Genomic DNA, 14,519 nt, shown 5'->3' with positions numbered 1-14,519 from the left:
GAGGCAAGAGAATCACATAAGCCCAAGAGCTGGAGGTTGCTGTGAGCCGCGTGTGACGCCACGGCACTCTACCGAGGGCGGTACAGTGAGACTCTGTCTCTACAAAAAAAAAAAAAAAGAAAGAAAGAAATTGCAGGCTGGGGCAGCGCCTGTGGCTCAGTCGGTAAGGCGCCGGCCCCATATACCGAGGGTGGCGGGTTCAAACCCAGCCCCGGCCAAACTGCAACAACAGTAACAACAACAACAAAAAAAATAGCCGGGCGTTGTGGCGGGCCCCTGTAGTCCCAGCTACTCAGGAGGCTGAGGCAGGAGAATCACCTAAGCCCAGGAGTTGGAGGTTGCTGTGAGCTGTGTGACACCACGGCACTCTACCGAGGGCCATAAAGTGAAACTCTGTCTCTACAAAAAAAATAAAAAGAAATTGCAGGCTGTAATCCCAGCACTCTGTGAGGCCGAGGCAGGTGGATGGCCTGTCTATATAAATCACTGCTTCCTCCCTTTTGCCCGCTCTCACTGATTGCCTTGTATCTGTGAAGACCTAAACATACCTGCTGATTATTCGACCCTTGTCCACCTCTCTGGTACTTGGCCTTTTGTCTGCATGGTCTTTTGCAATTTCTGTCTTTCGTTTGTTTGTTTTGAGACAGAGTTTCATGTTGTCACTCTCAGTAGAGTGCCATAGCATCATAGATCACAGCAAGCTCTACTCTTGGGCTCAAGCGATTCTCTTGCCTCAGCCTCCCAAATAGCTGGGACTGCAGGCGCCTGCCATAACCCCCGGCTATTTTTAGAGGCAGAGCCTTGCTCTGGCTCAGGCTGGTCTCTGAACCTGTGAGCTCAGGCCATCCACCAGCCTCGGTCTCCCAGAGTGCTGGGATTACAGCCTGCAATTTCTTGATCTCTTCTGCCAGGCTGGAAAAGATCTATTAACTCTTTGCCCTTAGAAAATTGTTCTAAATTTTCTTCCAGGAGCTAGGGGCTGATCCCACATTGGCTTTTTTTTTTTTCCCAATTTAATACTTACATGGCACTTCTGAGAGAGACTACAATTCTAAGTGACTTATTCTAAGTGAGCTGGAAACACATACTAAGTTACATCAGAGGCTCCACCATTCTCTTCTTCCTTCTCTGTTTTATTTGTTAGGGTTGAGGCTATAGATCTACCCAGAAGAAAAATATCATCTCCAGAGAAACAAGGGCTTCAGAAGAAACCCCAGCAAAGAAGAGCCTAATATAAAGTCCCATTCAGTGAACTGTTAGCTCCTTCAATACAGCAGTCCCAATTATAAAATGTTCAATCAGTAAGGCAAAGTTATTGTTCCTCACAACGAGAACTCCCGCAGTAGAAGAGTTCCATGGGAATTTAATTAGTGACAAGTTCCTTGCCTCATTCTGCTCTGTTGTCCTGGCTTGTTCTTTAAGGCTGGTTTTCCTCATGGTCCTGGCTGCTGCAGTTCCAGGCTTCACATGAAGATTCAACAATATTGACTGATGAAGAGAGACCACTTTCTCCTATGTGTCTCTTTTTGTCATGAGAATGATTTTTCTGGGGTGGCACCTGTGGCTCAGTGGGTAGGGTGCCGGCCCCATATACCGAGGGTGGCGGGTTCAAACCCAGCCCCAGCCAAACTGCAACCAAAAAAAAATAGCCGGGCGTTGTGGTGGGCACCTGTAGTTCCAGCTACTCAGGAAGCTGAGGCAAGAGAATCGCCCAAACCCAGCAGTTGGAGGTTGCTGTGAGCTGTGTGATGCCATGGCACTCTACTGAGGGCGAGAAAATGAGACTCTGTCTCTACAAAAAAAAAGAATAACTTTTCTCCCAGTCACAAAAGGACAAATATTCTACTATTTGTATTGTATTATACTATGAGGACTTAGTATAGTCAAATTTATGAAGGCAGGAAGTAGAATGGTGTTTGCAGTGTTGGGGGGGGGAGGGAGAAAGTGTAGTTAGTGTTTAATGGGTTCAGTGTATCAGTGGTTAAAAGATGAATAAGTTCTGGAGATTAATAGTGGTGATGGGTCCACAACAATGGGAATATAGGCCGGGCATGCTGGTTCAGACCTATAATCCTAGCCCTCTGGGAGGCTGAGGCAGGAGGACTGCTGAGCTCAGGAGTTCCAGACCAGCCTGGGTGAGAGTGAGATCTCATCTCTACTAAAGATAGAAAAATTAAGGCCGGGCATGGTAGCTCAAATCTGTAATCCCAGCACTCTGGGAGGCCAAGGTGGGCGGATCACCTGAGCTCACATTGGAGACCAGCCTGAGCCAGAGCAAGACCTTGTCTCTAAAAATAGCCGGGTGTTGTGGCAGGCGCCTGTAGTCACAGCTACTTGGGAGGCCAAGGCAAGATAATCGCTTGAGCCCGAGAGTTAGAGGTTGCTGTGAGCTATGACGCCAGAGCACTCTACTGAGGGTAACTAAGTGAGACTCTGTCTCAAAGAAAAACAATCAATCAATCAATCAATAGAAAAATTAGTCAGGTGTGGTGGTGGATGACTACAGTCACATATGTCCAAACCCATCCCCTCCGTTGTAATCCTATTTACTGTCTATCCTACTGTGTGCTCCTTAAGGACAAGGATTTTACTTTATTTTATTTTATTATTATGATTTTTGAGACAGTCTCACTCCATTGCCCTGGGTAGAGTGCTGTGGTGTCAGCCTAGCTCACAGCAACCTCAAATTCCTAGGTTCAAGTGATCCTCCTGCCTCAGTCTCCCTGGTAGCTGGGACTACAGGCACCTGCCACCACACTCAGATAATTTTTCTACTTTTAGTAGAGACAGAGTCTCACTCTTGCTTGGGCTGGTCTCCAACATGTGAGTGCAAGGGATTGTCCTGACTCAGCCTCCCAGAGTGCTAGGATTACAGGTGTGAGCCACCGCTCCCAGCCTATACTTTGTCTTTTTAAGTTTCTATATTCCCAATAAGATTTTAAATTCCATGAAAACAGGAATCCTGTTTAATATCTTTTTTATATTCAGTTTATGATCTAATACTAGAAACTTTCAATAAATATTAGTAGTTCATAGGAGTTAGTTAGATTTTTAGCTTTGATGTCGTCATCATAAAAGATCTGGGGTAGGGCGGCGCCTGTGGCTCAAGGAGGAGGGCGCCGGTCCCATATGCCAGAGGTGGCAGGTTCAAACCTAGCCCCGGCCAAAAACCAAAAAAAAAAAAAGATCTGGGTCAATCTTTAAAGCCAATTTAGGTTGCAATTGAATAATGAGGCTGTTAAAATATGAGAGTAACATTTCTATCATATTTAATCCTTAATATGTATACATTTGTATTATATATCTGTACATACATTTTTCAGAATACACAGAATTATAATTATACATGGTTGTTATTTATATTGATATGTTATTTATATTGATAAATGGCTCAATTTTCAAAGGCAAATTTTTTTTTTTTTGAGATAGAGCCTCAAGCTGTCACCCTGGGTAGAGTGCCACGGCATCGCAGCTCACAGCAACCTCCAACAACTCCTGGGCTCAAGCGATTCTCCTGCCTCTGCCTCCCAAGTAGCTGGGACTACAGGTGCCTGCCACAACGCCCAGCTATTTTTTTGTTGTTATTGTTGCAGGCGTCGTTGTTTGGTGGGCCCAGGCTGGATTCCAACCTGCCAGCTCAGGTGTATGTGGCTGGCGCCTTAGCCCCTTGGGCTACAGGCGCCAAGCCCAAAGGCAAATGTTATAGTGCACTGCAGGACACCTGTGTTCACAGATCAGTCCTTGAAACTATATTTGGATGTACAAGCTATTAAAAGCTTCTTGTACTGAGTGACCTTTCAGGCAGAATTCAGATCCAATGCTCATGCTACCCCTGCTTGTTGCTAAGTGGAAGACAGAAGAAAACCCTGGATTCAAATATCTATTGGGTTTTTGTTTTGCTTTGGTTTTTTTTTTTTCTTTTTTTTCATTTTGCCTTTAGAAGATGAACAATGAAACTACAACCTTGATGTCCTTGAAGGAGGCAATGAAAAGGTTGCTAAGGGCTACCGGGAGGGAACTAGCCTGGGTTTGCTATTCTGGGAAGATGGGTACCTTAAGAAAAATGAAGGGTGGCGCCTGTGGCTCAGTGAGTAGGGCGCCGACCCCATATATTGAGGATAGCGGGTTCAAACCCGGCCTTGGCCAAACTGCAACCAAAAAATAGCCGGGCGTTGTGGTGGGCGCCTGTAGTCCCAGCTACTCGGGAGGCTGAGGCAAGAGAATCACATAAGCCCAAGAGTTTGAGGTTGCTGTGAGCTGTGTGATGTCATGGCACCTATTGAGGGCCATAAAGTGAGACTCTGTCTCTACAAAAAAAAAATAATAATAATAAATTAAGAAAAATGAAGAATAGGAATAAGCAAAACAAACAAAAAAACTACAGACATGCTAAGTAGAATTTGTCTCTGGTAAAGTGGCTTAAATCTTCCAGGTCCAAAATTAGTAATACAAGAAAAATCTCCCAGGTAGTATAACTCTATTCAACTTATGCATGCAATAAAGGCTTGATTTATAAAAACAAGTAAAATGTAGTTTTTGTCCTCAAGGAGCTCACAGCCTGTAAGAATGACAGAAGTATCCAAAAATACTTAAAATGTAATGTGATTAACCTTATAATGGTGATGTACCCAAAGGGCTATGGGAACATGAGGGGAGGATCAATTTTGCCTTCGATACTAAGAAAAAGAACCCATCATGGAGGAGATGTTCAAGCTGGATCTTAAGCACAAGTAGGAGTTTATGAGGAAGAAAAGTATGGGAAAGAATTCTAGGCTGAGTAAACAGTACATATAAGCCTTATGTAGGCTTGGAATCACCTACTGCATTTAGTTAGCGGCTAGATACCTCACTTAACTAAGGTGTCTGCCAGTAATGTGCAATCAGGATGTGTGAGAGGATTAGGAGAAGATGGGGGCAGAAGGAAAGGGGCTGTACCTTTCCTACTGAGGAGGTATGATATGCTGTAGGACATCACCGGGCAAGTCAGGATGGCAACAAAGGCTTATTATCAGTGGAATTACGTGATCAGAATTGTGTTGCAGAAGAATGTATCTGGAGGATGGATTTGAGACTGAAAGCAAGAGTCCACGTAGGCTACAGTAACCCTAGGTCCCAGTGAAAGATTATGAGAAACTCATTTAGTGGGGTTAAGGAGGAGGGGATGGATTAGGGAGACATTAATGGGGGGAAGAAAAATATTGAGAATTATTCTGAGATTTCTAGTTCAAGCAACTGGATAGACGGTGAGGTCATTTACTGAGCTAGGCAATTGTAAAAAACAGACTGAGTTCAAATTTTCATGTTGTTTCAGACTTACCTGGAGTAGTCTGGAATGTCCTTTGGTGAGAGGATTCCAAAGAAGTGCCGCAACTGTAAACTTTTATACTGATTGACAAGCTAGAGTTCATCCCTAGAGTTAAAGCTAGAAATGTCCTATAACCAATATAGTCTTTGAAGTCTAAAAGTTAATACAAATTCTATGCCAGATGACATGGTTTTGACTTGTAGATAGAGACTGCTGGCATAGTAGGTCTTGCAGATGAATACTCCTACACATTTCATACTGAGTCTTATCTACGTGTAAACAGAATCCAAAGCAGTGAGAAAATTTCCCCATAGTAATTTCTAAAAATGGGGGATGGTAGTGGATTTAGCTTAGGACTGCTGAATTTGACATCTCCATTCAGATGAAGATTTGGAAAACTTAGTTTAAAATACAAGTCTAGAGCTTAGGAGTTGGAAGAACCTGAAGCTAAATAGGCCTTAAAAGAAATTGAGGACCAAGAAGTAAAGATGGTCAAAAATAGAACCCTGGGTGACCACAAAGATGTTCAAGTCATGGGGGGTCATAGAAGCTAATGGGAGTGGTATGTGAGTTTGTACATCACTTCCTTCATGGAAAACAATGGGGGTGCCTCAAATAAGTGACTTTCATTGCTGCAGTTCTTTCTGTTTGGACTTAATTCTCATGATCACGGCTGTTCAGAGCTCTTCAAACCCCTATTTTGGGTTACACAACTCAGCATCTCATTCATATCACAGATGCCAATCCTATGGGAAATATTTTGTTACATCTGCAAAGACCTTTGCTAGGTATTTGAGAACAGGCATAAAGGCAGCTTAGATATGGTCTCTCAGCCCCTCCCTCCAACAACTTACAATTCAATTCATGAAAAGCTAACTCTAAAAATAAAGCAATCCTCTAACATGCCAGGGATTAGGGAGTGATGGATGGTTGAAGTAATCCCTATGAAAGCAAAGTAGGAAGGGGAGATCTCCAGATGGAGGGAGGATTCAAGAAGGCAGTGGAATTTGGGTTGATCCGTGAAGAAAGGATAGGAATTTAGGTGATCAGAATAGGGTAGAAAAAAGTCACCTTTAGTATATGCTAGTTCCAGAAATGGCTAGCTTCTTTTTTTGTTTTTTGAGACAGTCTTACTCTGTCACCCTAGATAGAGTGCTATAGCATCATCATACTTCACAGCAACCTGAAACTCTTGAGCTTGAGCAATCTTCTTGCCTCAGCCTCATGAGTAGCCGGGACTACAAGCACCTGCCACTATGCCCAGCTACTTTTTCTATTTTTAGTAGAGACAGGGGTCTCACTCTGGCTTAGGCTGTTCTCAAACTCCTGAGGTCAGGGATCCTCCTGCCTTGGCCTCCCAGAGTGCTAGGATTAGAAGTGTGAGTCACCACACCTGACTTATCACTAGCTAGCTTTGTGATATTAATTCTCAGTCTTTTTTTTTTTTGGCTGGGGCCAGGTTTGAACCCACCACCTCTAGTATGTGGGGCCGGCACCCTACTCCTTTGAGCCACAGGCACCACCAGTTCTCAGTCTTTTTGAAACTCAATTTCTTTTTCTGTAAAATAGTAGAAATAACTGTTTCACTTCTTGTGGCTATCGTGAGACTCGAAGTAATGCTTATATAAAATATTCTTTAAAGTGTCAAATAGAAAGTATAATACAAAGACTAGACATGGCAGATAATTCAAGTTCTTAAATGATTCAAAAGTGTGGCAATATAAGGAATGAAAGAACAAGGATGATGGCTAGAGGGAATGGCAAATGATAATATCTGTTATATATATATATATATATATATTTTTTTTTTTTTTTTTTGTGGTTTTTGGCCAGGGCTAGGTTTGAACCCACCACCTCCGGCATATGGGACCGGCGCCCTACTCCTTGAGCCACAGGCGCCACCCCTATATATATATTTTTTTTTGCAGTTTTTGGCCAGGGCTGGGTTTGAACCCGCCACCTCTGGCATATGGGGCCAGCGCCCTACTCCTTTGAGCCACAGGAGCCACCCTGTTCATAATATTTTTTTTGAGACAGAGTCTCACTTTGTTGCCCTTTGCAGAGTGCTGTGATATCATAGCTCACAGCAACCTCAAACTCTTGGGCTCAAGTGATCCTCTAGCCTCAGTTTTTCATTTTTAGTAGAAACGGGGTCTTGCACTTGCTCAGGTTGGTCTTGAACTTGTGAGCTCAGTCAATCCACCTGCCTCAGCCTCCCAGAATGCTAGAATTACAGGTGATTACCTTAATGTGAATACAATTACTATTTATAATTTTAAATTTAAATAGTTAACCTGAGCTGCGGTGACTCAAGCCACACAAGCTGAGTGTAATCTCAGCACTTTAGGAGGCTAAGGCAGGAGGATCACTTGAGGACAGGAGCTGGACACCAGGCTGGGCAACATTATGAGACCCTATCCCTACAAAAAATTTAAAAATTATACTGGTGTGGTGGTACACACCTGTAGTCCCATCTACTCAGGAGGCTGAGGCAGGAAGATATTTGAGCTCAGGAATTTAAGCCTGCAGTGAGCTATGATTGGGCCACCGCACTCCAGCCTGGGTGACAGCGCAAGACCCTGTCTCTAAAATATAAATAAATAGTTAACACAAATTTGGTAGTGGTTCTAAATAATGGATTGAGCCTTTAGCTTAAAGGAAAACTTGTTTTGTCCCCAATCTAAACTAACCCTTGATTCTTTTATCCTACAGAGTAGACCACAAACTCCAAGCTTTAGAAGCACAGTTTAAAGAATTGGATTTCACTAAGGATAATCTGACACAGAAATTTGAAAATCATAGTAAGACTTTGGCAATCCAAGCAGCCCAAGATGAGATGTGGACAGCAGTTCTGGAACTTACGTGAGTATGGATTATGACTTTGTGGTAGCTTCCAGTGGTCATTCCAAAATTGAATTTCTCAATATTGGTTCCAACAATAGATGGCATTTTCTGTTTGTTTGTTTTGTTTTTTGTAGAGACAGAGTCTCACTTTGTTGCCCTCAGTAGAGTGCCATGGCGTCACACAGCTCACAGCAACCTCCAACTCTTGGGCTTGGGTGATGCTCTTGCCTCAGCCTCCCAAGTAGCTGGGACTACAGGTGCCCACCACAACGCCCGGCTATTGTTTTGTTGCAGTTTGGCCAGGGCTGAGTTTGAACCCACCACCCTCAGTATATGGGGCCAGCGCCCTACCCGTGGAGCCACAGGCGCCGCCCTGCATTTTTTTTTTTTTTTTGCAGTTTTTGGCTGGGGCTGGGTTTGAACCCACCACCTCCAGCATATGGGGCCAGCGCCCTACTCCTTTGAGCCACAGGCACTGCCCAGGATTGCATATTTTTTTTAAATTTTTGAGACAGAGTCTCACTTTGTCACCCTAGGTTGAGTGCTGTGGCATCCGAGCTCACAGCAACCTCAAACTCTTGGGCTCAAGTGATTCTCTTGCCTCAGCCTCCCAAGTAGCTGAGACTACAGGAGGTGCCTGCTACAGTGCCTGGCGATTATTATTTATTTATTTTTTTTGTAGAGAGAGAGTCTCACTTTATGGCCCTCGGTAGAGTGCCGTGGCCTCACACAGCTCACAGCAACCTCCAACTCCTGGGCTTAAGCGATTCTCTTGCCTCAGCCTCCCGAGTAGCTGGGACTACAGGCGCCTGCCACAACGCCCGGCTATTTTTTGGTTGCAGTTTGGCCGGGGCCGGGTTTGAACCCGCCACCCTCGGTATATGGGGCCGGTGCTACCGACTGAGCCACAGGCGCCACCCTGTGCCTGGCGATTATTAGAGATGTGGTCTCACTCTTGCTCAGACTGGTCTAAAATTCCAGAGCCCAAGCAATCCACCCGCCTTAGCCTCCCAGAGTGCTAGGATTACAAGCATGAGCTACCTCCCATGGCTGTCTTTTTTCTTTTCTTTTCTTTTTGAGACAGAGTCTCACTCTGTGCCCTGGGTAAAGTGCTGTGGTGTCATAGCTCACAGCCACCTCAAACACCTGGGGTCAAGTGATCCTCTTGCCTCAGCCTCCTGAGGAGCTGGGACTACAGTCACCCATCACAACACTTGGCTAGTTTTTCTATTTTTAGTAGAGATAGGATCTGAGTCTTGCTCCGGCTAGTTTCAAACTCCTGAGCTCAAGTAGGCCTCCTGCCTTAGCCTCCCAGAGTGCTAAGATTATAGGTGTGAGCCACAGTACTTGGCCAGAAAATTACATTTTCTTCATTTATTCAAATAAGATTAATTTAAGGAGGCACTATGGTGCATATCTCATCACAGTCTCTTGCTTGCCAAAGTCCACTAATACAGAGATGGATAATGTAACTCCCTTGCCTTTGAGGAACTTAGAGTATGGGTGGCCTGAGAACTTGGCTATCTACTTTAGTGTAGACTCTAATTCAAGAGTATTTTCTAAACCACAACAGCTATTTATCCTAGTGGGTTTTTGTATTGACTTATCCTGATAGAATTAATTTAATGTTTGTACATAAAGTATTCAACAGCTTAAGAATCTCTCCTCATTTTTTGCAGGTTCACACCAATGGAATTGAATATTGTATACAGCTATGTCATTGAAGTACTTACCTGTTTGCACACTCATGTACTTGAGAAACTGCCGGACCTGGTGAGAGGTCTTCCCACCTTAGCCTCTGTCCTTAGACGGAAAGTCAAGAATAAGCGTATTAGGGTTGTGTGGGAGTCTGTCCTAGAGGAGTGTGGGCTGCAAGAAGGAGACATCACAGCACTTTGCACCTTCTTTATTGCACATGGTAACAAGGCAGAGCACTATGCTGCTAAAGTGAGACAGATGTACATCAGGGACATCACGTTCATGATTACTAACATGGTGAAGAACCAGGCTCTACAGCAGGGCTTGCTGAGAGCTGTTCACATAATTGAGAAGGGAAAAGCAGTAAGGAACTCTGAAGAGCAACAGTCTTCCTTAAAAGAGTTGATGCCGGGCGGCGCCTGTGGCTCAGTCGATAAGGCACCGGCCCCATATACCGAGGGTGGAGGGTTCAAACCCGGCCCCGGCCAAACTACAACCAAAAAATAGCCAGGCGTTGTGGCGGGCGCCTGTAGTCCCAGCTACTCAGGAGGCTGAGGCAAGAGAATCACTTGAGGCCAGGAGTTGGAGGTTGCTGTGAGCTGTGTGAGGCTACGGCACGCTACCGAGGGCCATAAAGTGAGACTCTGTCTCTGCAAAAAAAAAAAAAAAAAAAAGAGTTGATGCCATCAGTCAAAAACTAACCTGTCACCCTACCACCCAGTGAATCCACTTTTAGTAATCTATCTGGCAAATGGAAAAAAGCATGCATGATCTATTTGTTACAGGATTATTTTTATAGTACAATGTGAGGGAATGTCAAGTTTTGATAAAATGATATGATGGTTACTTTCTGTATAGCCATATAAAAGAATGTAGAAGCACTTCGTGTAATATGAAGTTATCTCTAAGATGTATTCCTGTTTTAAAAGATTTATTTCCAATACCTATTGTTAAGTGGAAAAGGGGGCAAAAAACCAAACATGTATATAATGCGTTTTAGTTTATATATCCATAAACGTCGTCTACAGAGATATATAGAAAGTGATAATACTAGTTGTCATTGGAAAGAAAACTAAGAAGAAATAGTCTTTTCACTGTTAAATCATTTCGTACATTTTGTATTTTGAACCATGTGACAGTATTACTTGTTAAAAGACAAACAATAAAAACACCTAACATATGTATCATGAAATGCTAATTATATGTTGATGTACGTGGTATATTTGCTCGTACAGTACCATAGTTATTTATACTGAGAAGGGAATTCTCACACATTGACCATTTATTTATAACATTTATTGAACATCAAATGGCATGTGCTAGGTGCTGTGAATAACAGAAACATTAAAAAAATGTAGACCTTGGCTGGGTGAGGTGGCTCACACCTGTAATCCTAGCACTCTGAGAGGCCAAGGAAGGTGGATTTCTTCAGCTTAGGAGTTTGAGACCAGCCTGAACAAGAGTGAGACCCCCATCTCTACTAAAAAATAGAAAAAATAGCCGGGCATTGTGGCAGGTGCCTATAGTCCCAGCTACTTGAGAGGCTGAGGCAAGATCACTTGAGCCCAAGAGTTTGAGGTTGCTACGAGTTATGATGCCATGGCACTCTACCGAGGGTCACAAAGTGAGACTCTGTCTCAAAAAAAAAAAAAATGCATAAAATGTGAAACTATACTTTCAAACAATTTTATTAAGTTAATGATCAGTAGTAAAAGTGCAATTACACGAAAAGCCCCATATTTTGCATATTTAAACTGCTTTTCACTGTCTTTACTTGTAAGGTGTTGAAAGTGGGACCCACTCCTGAGTTATTATTTTTCTTTTTGACACAGAGTCTTACACTGGGTAGAGTGTGGTGGTGGCATAGCTCACAGCAACAGCCTTAAACTCTTGGGCTCAAGTGATCCTTTTGCCTCAGCCTCCTCAGTAGCTGGAACTATAGGTGTGGACCATTAAGCCCAGCTAGTTATTTATTTATTTATTTGAGACAGAATTTCACTCATAGCTCACAGTAACCTCAAACTCTTGGGCTCAGTGGTGCCTGTAGCTCAGTGAGTAGGGTGCCAGCCACATATACTGAGGCTGGTGGGTTCAAGCCCAGCCTGAGACTGCTGAACAACAATGACAACCGCAACCAAAAAATATCAGGGCACCTGTAGTCCCAGCTATGTGGGAGGCTGAGGCAAGAGAATGGCCCAAGAGTTGGAGGTTGCTGTGAGCTGTGATGCCACTGCACTCTACTGAGGGCAACATAGTGAGACTCTACCTCAAAAAAAAAAAAATAACAAAAGACAAAAAACCCTTGGGCTCCAGTGATTCTCTTGCCTCATCCTCCCCAGTAGCTGGGACTACAGGAGCCCATCAGAATGCTAGGCTATTTTTAGAGACAAGGTCTGGGTCTGGGTCTGGCTCTTGCTACTCTGGAACCTGTAACCTCAGGCAATCCACTCACTTCAGCCTCCCAAATGCTAAGATTACAGGTGTAGAGATGGGGATGTGGCTCTTGGCTCAGGGTGGTCTCCAACTCCTTGCCTCAGACTCCCAAAGTCTAGGATACAGGCCTCAGCCACAACTCCTTGGCCCTGGATCTTCTTTCTAGTGGTGGAATAAGGTACACACAGTTCTGAGGTACCATGCTGAATTTATGGTTTGTGCAAATAAATTTATGAGCAGTAGGAAGTTTTGTTGTTGTAGAATCATCAATCATACAGTAAAGGCAAGGATGCCATTCAGGAGGCACCATGCTTCCATCCATAGCCCAGAATGTATATGTGTGTGTATGTGTGTTTGAGACAGAGTCTCACTATTCCGCCTTTGGTAGAGTGCTGTAGCCTCACAGCTCACAGCAACCTCAAACTCTTTGGCTTAAGCAATTCTCTTGCTTCAGCCTCTCAAGTAGCTGGGACTACAGGCACCTGCCACAACACCCAGCTATTTTTGTTCTTGTTGTTGTTGCAGATGTCCTTGTTTTAGCTGGCCTGGGCCGGGTTCCAACCTACCAGCCTCAGTGTATGTGGCTGACGCTGTAACCACTGAGCTACTGGCGCCAAGCCACCAGAATGTGGTTTGGCCACTGATTTCAGTATATATATAACCAATCAGTGACAGCCCCTAAATTGCTTGTTGTCTTTACAGTATTTGTTTCCTTATTTGTCTTTCCCCACTAACGTACCAATCCTCATATCATTTACCCTGAAAAAAAATCCATAGATAGCCGTGGAGGATGCCGTGACAGCTGACCTGCTGCACCCTACGCTTCAGGATCTGCGCTAACTCTACCTTGTCGCACAGCCCCACCCCCAACCCACCCCTTTTTTTGAGACCGTCTTGCTGTGGCGCAGGTGAGTGCAGTGGTGTCATCGTAGCTCACTGCAACCTCAAACTCATGGGCTGAAGCTATTCTCCTGCCTCAGCCTCCCAAGTAGCTGGCACTACCTATGCCAGGACACCTGGCTAATTTTTATATTTTTAGTAGAGATCAGGTCTTGCTCAGACTGATTTCCATAGTGCTACGATTACAGGAATGCGCCACCGCATCCAGCTGAAAATATACTCGTTAACCTCCTTTGCATAATTTTGATCTAGATTGAAACTTAATAAAGCAATTAATATATATATAATTATATTATATATATGTATATATATAATAAAGCAATATATATATATATATATATACAATTTTTGTTTTTTTGAGACAGAGTCTCACTATGTCGCCCTCGGTAGAGTGCTATGGCATCATGGCTCACAGCAAACTCTAACTCTGGCTTCAGCCTCACAAGTAGCTGGGTAGTTGTCATTGTTGTTTGGCAGACCCAGGCCAGGCTCTAACCCACCAACCTCCGTGTATGTGGCCGGCGCCCTACCCACTGAGCTACGGGTGCCGCCAAATAAAGCAGTGTATTATACAATTGATGTACATGACATAAACATCTAAGCCCCAGAACTGAGGCAGCATTCAAGTTCGCTGCCCAAGTCAATAGGCTTCAAGCCTTTGAAAGCAAGGCAATTCCAATATAATCTATCTCTGTGTTGCAGACTTTAAGGGGCTAGGCGACACAGTGGGAAGTATTAAGCGTCTGTTAACGGTCCCAGGTGTGTGGATTCTACCACAGCCTTTCTCAGAGATCACCCTTCTCACAGATACTTTTTCTTTCTTTTTTTAATACGGAACGCTTCACGAATTTGCATGTCATTCTTGTGCAGAGGCCATGCTAATCTCGGTATCGTTTCATTTTAGTATATGTGCTGCCGAAGCGAGCGCTAGAGATGTTTTTCTAAGAACTTTGGAAAGGAATCTAAGAAGCTTAGTAACAAATCAGTAGAAACAAAAAGGTACGTTTAAGAGTATTGAGTAATGAATTTCAAAAATTACTCTTTGGGTCTGTAATTTGTTTTGAAGTTTCCCTTTTCTACCCAGGGACCAATTTTGCGACACTCAAGGACTTTTCTGCAGCCCTACAAAAGAGCAAAAATCTCGGAGAAAAGTTGGGCTCCACCCACCACCAACGAATAGGGGCGGGCGGCTGCGGGCCGCGGGGACTCTCTTTCAGGCTGAGAAGGCGGGACGCGGCAGAGCTGCGCGCGCAGGTCCCGGAAGTCCCGCCGGGTCTAACGTCGGCTCGCTCAGTCCAGGAGTAGTTCTCTGGGCGTGACGTGCCGTTTTGGCGGTCGG

At 44.1% G+C, this 14,519-nt stretch overlaps 1 protein-coding gene and 1 non-coding gene across 2 annotated transcripts; one reads left to right on the top strand and one right to left on the bottom strand.

Moving 5' to 3' along the window:
* Positions 1–3,825: 3,825 nt before the first annotated feature.
* SMCO1 (single-pass membrane protein with coiled-coil domains 1) lies at positions 3,826–14,485 on the top strand. The gene is made up of 4 exons (XM_053564636.1): positions 3,826–3,993; positions 8,018–8,167; positions 9,829–10,268; positions 14,265–14,485. Exons 1-4 carry the CDS (start codon positions 3,944–3,946, stop codon positions 14,483–14,485), a joined length of 861 nt encoding a protein of 286 aa, XP_053420611.1. The 5' UTR covers positions 3,826–3,943.
* Positions 14,006–14,108, bottom strand: LOC128568242 (U6 spliceosomal RNA). Its single transcript, XR_008375063.1, has one exon. It is a non-coding gene; the product is annotated as a U6 spliceosomal RNA (small nuclear RNA).
* Positions 14,486–14,519: the final 34 nt, after the last annotated feature.

This window comes from Nycticebus coucang, chromosome 16 (genome assembly GCF_027406575.1).
Source record: "Nycticebus coucang isolate mNycCou1 chromosome 16, mNycCou1.pri, whole genome shotgun sequence".
Lineage (NCBI taxonomy): Eukaryota > Metazoa > Chordata > Mammalia > Primates > Lorisidae > Nycticebus > Nycticebus coucang.
This window is presented reverse-complemented; position numbering and strand designations above follow the sequence as displayed.

Bases quoted from the DNA above. Each gene is read 5' to 3' on its own strand.
- SMCO1 (XM_053564636.1), top strand. From the start codon at position 3,944: ATGAACAATGAAACTACAACCTTGATGTCCTTGAAGGAGGCAATGAAA. The intron at 3,994-8,017 runs GTTGCTAAGGGC...TTTATCCTACAG, and splicing joins TTGAAGGAGGCAATGAAAAG to AGTAGACCACAAACTCCAAG. The intron at 8,168-9,828 runs GTGAGTATGGAT...CATTTTTTGCAG, and splicing joins ACAGCAGTTCTGGAACTTAC to GTTCACACCAATGGAATTGA.